At 51.8% G+C, this 9,890-nt stretch overlaps 1 protein-coding gene across 2 annotated transcripts in view; it reads left to right on the top strand.

The window, feature by feature from the left end:
- The first annotated feature begins 2,834 nt into the window (after positions 1-2,834).
- Positions 2,835-9,890, top strand: part of SLC25A37 (solute carrier family 25 member 37) — a 44,029-nt gene continuing 36,973 nt past the window's right edge. The window contains exon 1 of one of the 2 annotated variants that reach the window (XM_004707605.2): positions 2,835-3,157. In XM_004707605.2, the coding sequence (XP_004707662.1) occupies positions 2,942-3,157 (216 nt within the window). In that variant the 5' untranslated portion in view covers positions 2,835-2,941. Of the gene's footprint in view, positions 3,158-3,842; positions 4,023-9,890 lie in introns of those variants that run through there. The other variant, XM_045286792.1, reaches the window with a different exon arrangement.

The raw sequence follows: 9,890 nt of genomic DNA, 5'->3' as shown, positions 1-9,890 counted from the left end.
CTCTCCCTAATTCATATACTTGGTAGGATATAATTCACATGTAGTCACCTAGCTGCAAGCAAGGCTGAGAAGGAGAGTTTTAAACTTCATTACTTTAAAATGAATGTTCAAACCACCTATCTACATATATGGGAGGGGAGGGGTGTCAGATAATGAATATTTATAATAAAAATATTCTAAAGAGATTTTCTACTTGACTTTGACTGAAATTTTATGTGATGAAATTAAAGAACATCTTATGTCTCTGAAGAATATAGGCATGCTCATACATCTTCTTAATCATCCAAAAGGCGAGTGTCTTCCACCAATTCTACCACTGCAGCAAAGCTCAGAGGGTTCTCTTTCATTGGGAAATAGACAGTGTCTTAGATAGAAGTACATACTGCCGCTGTAACAAATTCTATAAGCTTTAACAAACCAATTTATTCTCTCACAGTTTAGGAGACTAGAAGTCCAAATTCAGAGTGCCGGGTTGGCTCTATATCCTTTTGACACCTTAGACATCTCCAGGTGTCTTGGCATCAGTCTTTCCTTGAGTCTATGAGGTTCCCATCTCAGAAACCCTGGGTCCAAAGGATGTGCTTCAATCCTTATTTTTCTTTCTTTCCTTCCTTCCTTTCTCCCTCTCTTTCTTTCTTTCTGTCTGTGTTTCTTTCTTTCTTTCATAGGTCTCCCTCTCTCTACTCAGTTCTTTCCATTTATTTCTTGTAAGATAAAAGGGGATATAGACCACACCACAGGGGAACTCTCCCTATAGCAGATCAGTGCTGATCACATGATGAGTGCCTGGGGGGTTTGAACTGTCAACCTTGCACTTAGCAGCCCAATGCAGTAATTGACTATGCCACGAACATTCCAGATTGATAAATATTCTAAAAGAATTCTAGGCACTTAGAAAATTATAAACTATGAGTACTGTTTAAAATTTGAGAGTCAAAATCTCTATCTCTAATTCTTTATCACTATCGCAATAACCACTTTACTCTTTTTTAAAACATTTTTTAAAATTATTTTTTAATAGTTTTATTAGGGGCTCATACAACTCTTATCACAATCCATACATACATCAATTGTGTAAAGCACATTTGTACATTCATTGCCCCCACTTTACTCTTTCCATGTGCTTATTTTACATGGCTATGAATAGACTGCAGCTTCTCCTGCCTTTTCCACAGTTTTTCATATTATTGCAGATCATCGTCACAGCTTGTAAGCTTTTCATGGTTGCCTAAGCATCTCACTAACTCCATGTGCTAGAGTTTACTTAACATTTAGGCTGTTTCAAATTCTTTATTACTAAAAGCAACACTTGGAAGAGCTTCATGAATATTTAGGATTTTTGTGTCACTTTCCAAGAAGTGGGCCAGTGGGTTCATAGATACCAGTCAAAGGGTACATGCTTTCATCAAAAGCTTTGTTCAAATGTTTCTTTTTTCCCTTTAATTATTTTATTGGGGGCTTATGCAACTCTTAGCACAATCCATACATACATCAATTGTGTAAAGTACTTCTGTACATTCGTTGCCCTCATTCAAATGTCTCAAGAATTAATTTCTACAAAAGTAGGGGATATTTTTCTCTTTAGTAATCCCTAGACTCAGTTTGTTTCTTGCATCCTGATGAAAGAGCCATCTACCACATCGTATCTTGGAAGCTACTGTTGAGAGCTACCAAAAATAAGGAAATGGTGGCCTGGGCCTTGTGGCCTGTATTGATAACGCTCACATCACTGTGTCTCAGATCCCCGAGACCTGCCTGGGATGCTGTTGGGCAGCGCAGTATCTTCAGCATCTCCTCTACCTTTCCATATCTCAAGGCATAGCTTCGTGGGTGACCAGAGTGCGTTCTGGATAGGGCCCGGAAGGCCTGGAGAGGTAGCAGCTGATCACTAAGAGTCCAATCTGATGGCCTGGAACATACACATTGAGATGTGCAAGGAGCCAGACAATGTTAAGTTTAAATAAAGTGGGTTGTACTTTCTTTGAAGCCACCTGGGGATGGCTTTAAGGTCCAGAAGAGCAAAGTCTTAAGACAGGTAGCCACATGCTGCAAGATTTTACTGTCAGCTGCTACCAGCCGGTGTCCACCCCCAAAAAAATTCGCCGGAGAGAGGCGCTTTCTCCAATGGACTCCGAAGTGGTTACCGCTCGCTATCTGGGCCAATCCAGAGCGGCGTCGATTTAGCTTCATTGTAAGAAATGTGTTTTCCCGCGCAACACAGTTTGAACAAATGAGCGTTTTTCCCAACAAAGTAGCCCAAACAGGACCGTGAGTACTAACTCTGCCCCCTCCATGGGTATGTGCCTTCCTCTTGCACCAAAGAAAGTGCTCAGCGGTTGTCCTGCAGTGTAGACCCCTGCAGAACTCCACTCAGGCCCCGCCCCCGCCCCCCAACCACCCTAACTGCTCCCTAATTACATCATAGCAGTTTCCCTCCTTTCAGGCCCCAGAAATGCCACAGCTAGCTGAGCAATAAGGCTCTTTGCACAACCACTGGCTCTGGGGGCCGGTTCTCCCTGAGCCTCTGTAAGTGACCTCATTCCCGCTCTAGCCCTATTCCCCTGAGGCCCGGACCCTCTCCAAGGATGGTCCCTGGTCTGCCTCTGGCGGGGGTAGCTCCATCCTGGAGGTAATACAACTGCCCAGGACACCTCAACGTCTCCTCTCGCCCCCATCCGGTTGCTTGGAAATTTGCACTGGACTGCTGACGTCACACAAAGAGGCGGGTCCCTACTGTCCCGCACACCAATGGCGCAGCCGTGGCCGGTCTCTTCTTTTCCCGTGATTGGTGTCTCGGGCCTCTCCGCTCCACCCCATCCCGCCATGGCGTCAGGCGCTGCGGCACCAGGGAGGTGGTTCCCACTTTAAGAAGTGAAGTTTTTAACCTCCTCCCCCTCCCTGCCCACCTCCAGCAGCCGCCAGTGCCCCGGGGAGCTGGCGGATGGAGCTACGCCGCGGTGGCGTAGGGAGCCAGGCTGTGGGGCGGAGGATGGACGGGGACACCCGAGATGGCGGCGGCGGCGGTGGCAGCAAGGACGCCGGGTCGGAGGACTACGAGAACCTGCCGACCAGTGCCTCCATCACCACGCACATGACAGCCGGCGCGATGGCTGGGATCCTGGAGCACTCGGTTATGTACCCGGTCGACTCGGTGAAGGTGAGCCCGGGGGAGACAGCGGGCCAGGGCTAGAGAGCAGGCGCGCGCCGTTGCAGCCGTGCGAGACCGGAGCGGGCAGCGCAGCGGCAAGCACGCTGTCCGCGGAGCGGCGCCGGGCGTGGAGCGCGCCCAGTGGCCGCTCGGCCCCCTCCCGCTTGGGCAGGAGGGGCTAGAGGCGGGGCAGGGGTCTCCGGGAGCCCCCCGGGGGCGGCCTGGGCGCCGGGAAGTGCTCCGTGCGCTGCTCCCCGCGCCGTTCCTTCCGCCACGCGTTTGGGCGCCCCGGGCGCCCCTCGACCTGGCCCGGCGGCCGCAGCCTTGCCAGCCTGCCCTCCCCGCGCGGTTCGGGCCGGCCGCACCGGGCGCCGGCCTGGGCGGTCCCGAGGCAGGGGATCGGCGCAGCGTCCTGCAAGTTCAACTACTCCTGCGCTCGCGATCGGCGATTTGGGGGATCCTGGGTGGTTGCTGGGTGACTGCGGAGGCGCTCCCTGCCCGCAGGCCTGTGTGGGGAGCCTGAGGCTGCCCGCACGTGCGGCGCTTGCCAGGGAGCTCGCAGAGGGGAAACGGTAACCACGCTCGCGCAGCCCGGCCGCGCGCCTTCCAGCCTTGGCGCTTGGCTTCTGCTTAGGGGTTTTTTATGGTTTTTTTGTTTTTTGGAGGGGCGGGGTGGTGGTGGCTGGTGGCGCAGTGGTTAAGCACTCGGCCGCAAACCGAGCGGCGGCCGCTTGGGAACCCGCCACCAGCTTTGCCGCCTGAGTAAGATGTGGCAGCCTGCTTCCGGAAAGGTTGATAGCCTTGAACGCCCCCAGGGCAGTTCCACGCCATCGCGCAGAGCCCCTGTGGATCGGAATGGACTCGCTGCCAGTGGGTATGTGTTGGTGGGTGGCGCTCTGGGCAGCCGGGCGACCGCGAGACCTAATGACATTTGCCTTCTCATCTTGTTTGCACGGAGGCCGACCGGGAAGGAGAGCTCAGGCTACAGGACTCTTGTTGGGAGTTGTGTAATAGGCACTCAGTTGGTCTTTATAATAAACCGATTCTGGTCCCTCCCCCAAGTAGTTGGGAATGCACTTCCTTCTGGAGGTAGCTTGACCTTTCGCAGGCGATTTTCCCCGGTCGGCTTCAGAGCTGCCCTCCCACCGCTTGTTCAGGAGGCCGAATAGCCCCTTCCTAGCCTTACAGGATCGCATTCCCACAGCAATTAATCCCCGGGGAAATGGCGATTCATGGATAAAGAAACAGACGCACAGAGAAGTGAACTGATTGATGTACTAGGTCTCATACATCTCTTATACCCTCTGACCTGCAGCTCAAATATACTGGGATCATTGAGGATCTCTAAGTGGAGTTATCTCAGAGGCAGGGCCCACAGAGGCCCCCCCACCCCCCACTTGTACCTTGTTGCTAATGTGTGAGCTGGCACGCAGGCCAGCCGTTCTAACTGAGCGCTTTCCCTACCCTGGGCAGCCCTAGAAGAACTGGGGGCTGAGGCTGGGCAGGCACGAGCCAAGGGAGAAAATGAACACATATTTGTAATAAAACGAGGCTAGGTCTTTCCTCCTGGTGCTGCACACCTGAGCCTTCACGCCTCCTCTCCAGGGTGCCTGTGGGGAATTCGGCGAATGGTTCTTGCCTGCCACAGGTACCAGGTGACCTAGGACATCTTGTCACCTAGGTTTCCAGGTTTTTCCCGGACAGGCAACTCAAACTCCCTGCCGTGGAACAGAACCCTGTGGGTTTCTGAGACTGTAAATCTTGACCGGAGTGGAAAGCCCTGTCTTTCTCCCCTAGGACAAACTGTAGGTGGTATTTGTAGCGGAAGCAATCCTTCCAAGGTAAGAGAATTTTCTGCATTGGAAGCTGTTGTTTCAAATGCATGGGGGTAAGTTAGTAGCAAGGGGGTATTTTTTGAGCCAGATGCTAGACTCTGGGCCTGAAGAAGCCGTGAGCCTTATTAAGGAGCTGCCTCACCCTCTTCCGCCGCTACTCCCTCAGGCCTTTGTCCATTTTACCACAAGTTTAATTCTGGGTATCATTTTCACTTATTTTTAGTATTAAAAATAACTCGTCTTGCATTTTGAGCTCCCGTTGATAGTCAAATACAGTATTTGGCTCGAAATGTAAAGGTGTGATCTATGTTTAATAGCCTACCTGTTCTTCTTCCCGCCCCCGAGACATGGGTATACTTTGATCCAGAGGTTACCTGTGTACTTCATACTGTTCTCTGTAGTGGGTTTGCTCACTGAAAGGTCGCCGTTTTGAACTCACTAGGAGAAAGCATGCTTCTGAACGATGTATCGCCTCTGAACCCCAGCGAACAGTTCTGCTCTGCTCCTTGGTGTTACCATGAGTTAGATCGACGTGACTGCTACGGGTCTAGGCTTTGTTGGGAGGCAGTTTTTAATCGATGGGATAGGTTAGCACGGCGGGCGTGGTAGACAGGGCTGGTCTGGCTTTCCTGAACAAGTCTCGGAAGGCTTTGCACATCTTACTCAGTAAGGTCTTCTGGAATCTAGAATTTGAATTCTGACACCCCCCCCCCCCCAAATCGGACCCTGCGGGATTTTTCTGTACCTAGACACGCATGTTTGAGCTTAAAGCCGCTTCTCATTTCCCCCCTGCAACTTTCTTGGCATGATCTCAGGGGTTATTCTTTTCATTTTTAAGCTGCGACAAAAGACACAGAGTGAAGTGATGTGACCTCGGGTCACAAGGTGGTGATCGCTGAGTACCAAGGCTGCCCCCACGCTTCAGCCGTGGGAAAGCTGCATTTCCAGAGACCCCAGCCGGAAGGGTTTGGATGGTGGAAGCCCCGAGTAGTTGAATCTAGAGATTCGGGTTCCATTTCAAGCTGTTCAGGACTGGCTTCCTGCCTCACGCAAGGCTCTGGGCTGTAGTTCTGACACTCGTAAAATGGGGCTGTTGCCCCATTTGGTGTTTTTTCAACATTTCGAATCCATTTCCCTTTTCAATAAAAGCACACCTCTTTGTTCTCTTGGATGTTCCTTGAAGTTTCAAACTAATTTTCACACCTGAAACCCAATGAATGTAGTCATATCTTGTAAGAAAACAAAGACTTTAATTTGGACAGGCCGGTCTCCAAATGGACTGGAGAGTGCCTGCCTGCCCCTTCCTGCTCTTCTGTCCCCGGCTGTATGGGCAACAGCACTGGTCACTTTCAATCTTGGGTCTTGGGAGCTACTTGGCTTGTAGTCCTAATACAGAAAACCAGCTTTTGAAAACGCTTAAAATGACCATCTTGAATATGCTTTTTGTGAGGTGCCCGCCTGCACACACCAATACCTTCCTTCATGACCCGTTGCCTTTCAAACTGTGGCTTGTGACCCACTAGTGTGACTGGCATTTTAAAAACTGATTGGTGAGAGTCCGAGACATGAATGAGCATGGCGTGTGGAGATGTGTTATTCTGTGGCATTTTACTTAGGTTATTATGTATATATGTATCTTCCCAGGGTCTCACTCAAGCTTTCACTGCCGTCAAATCCCTTTCAATTCACAGTGACCCTACAGGACAGGGTAGAACTGCCCCTGTGCGTTTCTGAGGCTGTAACTCTTCATGGGACTAGAAAGCCTCGTCTTTCTCCCAAGCAGCAGCTGGTGGTTTCGAACTACTGACCTTGGAGGTAGCAGCCCAAGGTGTAACCACCTCTTGTGTTTTTCAGTTTTTGAGTTGGGTAGCAGTGCAAACTCTCCTCCTTTCAGGGTTATGGTTTTAAAAAAAGGTAGAGAAACATTGGACCTGGCGATCATTAAGCTCTTTCGAGTTCAAATTCATCTAGAAAGGGCCCAGCCTCTGGCTGCAGGTTTTTTCCATGTCTGTTCTGAGCCCTGCTCTAGGTACCAGGGGAAGGAGGAAGCATGGGATCTCTGTCTAAAGACTTTGTCAGATGGAAACAATTTCTTGCTCCTTGCCGACTGGGCCTTTGGGCTTTGCAACAGGTTTCCCATGAGCTGCTTTTCTGGCCCTCGGCAGATGTGGGGTGGCCTGGACCAGCACTTGGGGTGGTTGTGAGAACCCCAAGTCCGGAGTGCTCAAGACTGCAGGGAGAATGCCAGGGGGGTGGAGGAGGAAATTCCAACCAGATTAGGCACACCACTTGTAGACCACGCTGAGTCCCGCGTGCGCGGTGGAGAAAGCAGAGGCAGAAGGAAACAGGCAAGGCTTGACGTGAAGGAACTTCCGCTGACCCATTCTCAGCTCACTCTTGCTTTACTCAAAGCCAGGGAATCCCCTGTCTGATAACTCTTTCAGGATAAGCCTACTTTCCCCAGCGCAGCTTCACAGTCGCGCCTTGTAAGGCTCAGCCTTCTCTCTAGGGGCTTGTGAGTGCCAGCAAGCTGGGCCCCTCATGTTGACCCAAGTAGGCTTCCTGACTGGCCCTGCCCAGCTCGGTGCTGCCCTGAGTGAGGCAGGTGGCCAAGGCAGCTCTGCAGTCCGAAACTTTGGAGTGTCCTCCTCACGGCCCCCTCCACGCAGGCTGGTTGGTGAAAAGGGTGCAGAGAGGAGAGAAGGCAGCTGCAAGTTCCCTCCTACCCGTCTCGTGCCTTCTGCCAGAGAAACAAAGGCCAGGAGATGCCATTCTGCTTCAAATGGGCGTGAAGCCCCAAATTGCTCTGGTTCCTGGAACAAAATTATAGTGATTTTTGTGTCTCTCCTCTTCTCCTATCTTATTCAAGTCACCCCCTGCGCTTTTTCCCTCTCCTTCAAAGGGAGGCGGGGTTTTAGAAGGTGGATCTGGGGTAGGGGAGCATTTTTGAGCTTCCTCTGTCTCATAAGCTCCCGGGTGGGATCTGTGGGGGTAAGGTCCTACCCGATGGAGGGGAGGAGGGAGCTCTGGGTTCTCCTACAGCCCCAGAGCCAGCTTTCAGTTCTGTCCCAGTTCACTTTCTTGCCAGCCCACCGATCTCCTCTGCTGGCACTCGGTTGGAGTAGACAGGGGGGAGGGGCCGGAGTGTCCCCTCCAGGACTATAGTATAGTGACCTGTGAGGGCAGCCCCATTTCCAGTAGGGAGAGGCATTCCGGGCTTAATAGGGAAGGATGAGGGGTATCACTGACTGCATTGTTTAAAACCCACAGAGGCGAGCGACTATGTATGTGGGAGTAAGGGAATGTGTGTGTCACCTGAAAGGGAGGACATTGTTTTTCCCTTTGGGCACCTTTTAGCCACCTAGGGCCCTCTCACCCTCAAGAGCTTTGGTCCCATCTGCTCTTTGTAGTCCTGGCGGTGTAGCGGGTTCTGCATTGGGTTGCATGCCCCAAAGTCAGCAGTTCGAAACCACCAGCCTGCTCTGAGAGAGGAAGATGAGGCTGCCAACTTCTATAAAGAGTACCAGCCTCAGGAAGCCATAGGGGCAGTTCTACCCTGCCCTGTAGGGTCGCTACGAGTCCAAATCCACTCGACGGCCCTAAGAGTGAGTTTGGTAGCTGTTTGGAGCGGTGACTGATTTCAGGGCACCCACCCCCTTTTCCCCTCGGTTTCTCTTCAAACCCACTCTGCTCTTTTTGACAGCCTGGGATCTGTATCTTCCCGTCCTCCTTCAGGGCCACCGCACTCATCCCCCTGTCCCGCTGGACGAACTAACCTCAGAGCCTTTCCCAGCCCCCCCTCGAGCCCTAGCTCCTTTCTGGTTCTTTCCTTTCTCGGCCCTTTCTTCTCAAAGTGTTTTGGTATTGTTTCCCCCTCTTTTTAGTTAAAAAAAGGAATTCTTAAGTTACGTAGTCTGGCCGCATTAGCGGGAGCTCCAGACACATCTCTGCAGTCGGGGCCTTTGCTGGACCGCTTGCTTACTGAAACATTCAGCGATTGGAATGAGTTTTACCCTCCCCCTCCCCCAACCTGGCTCCTTCCCTTTCCGTTCCTGCCTCCCCCTCAGATGTTCACAATAGGAGGGGCATATCTCATCATTCTCTCTCTGCTGATCCGTTAGCTGTCCCTAGAGCCGCTGAACTAGGACAGAGTGAACCTGCTCTAGGTATCACCCTTCATCCCTGTCATCATCATCGTCATTGCTGTCCTCCATCCATAAGGACTGTGCCCTCTGGCTCGTGGACCTCTCCATCCCACATCTCGACCTTCTCCTGAGAACTTCCCACCTTGGTCACCGCCATCTGATTGACTTCCAGATCCCTCTGTTCCTTTACGCTCCGAGAGCCTTAAGTTGATGCCCTTTACTTTGACCGGGCCTTATCATAACCCACAACCTTCCCCTCCGAACCAGCCTGCCTGGAGCTGGGCCTCACAGTCTACTTGGACGCCAGCATCTGGTCTCCCTTCTCAGCCCCTTCTTGTCTTCCTTATCTAGCCTGGGCTTAAAGCCTATCGTTTCAGCCACTCGGGGCACCTCAGTTTCTCTGCCTCTGCCTCCTTCTAACATCTGCCTGCCCACACCCCGCCCTTGGATAATCTGTCTGTCCCCTGCACAGCCGAGCACGCCCTCTCTCTGGCTGTGGTGGGGTCCTCTGCATCACTGCCCATCCAGCCCTGTTTTCTGTCAAGCCGCCTTAACAGCTGCTTTCTTCTCAGAGCCACCATCTCTCTCTCTCTCTCTCTCTTTCTGTTTAAGCCTCAGCATGGCATTTTGGTTTCTAGCTTATAAAATCAATAGGACCTCAAACTCCCTCATCGTCCTGTCATTCTCCCTCCAGACCCATGGGCCGACCTTCCTTCCTTCCTTCCTTCCTTCCTTCCTTCCTTCCTTCCTTCCTTCCTTCCT

This window comes from Echinops telfairi, unplaced genomic scaffold (genome assembly GCF_000313985.2).
Source record: "Echinops telfairi isolate 266 unplaced genomic scaffold, ASM31398v2 ScPeMD7_9;HRSCAF=40, whole genome shotgun sequence".
NCBI lineage: Eukaryota > Metazoa > Chordata > Mammalia > Afrosoricida > Tenrecidae > Echinops > Echinops telfairi.
The sequence above is the reverse complement of the archived record's forward strand: the minus strand, read 5'-3'. Positions and strand labels throughout refer to the sequence as shown.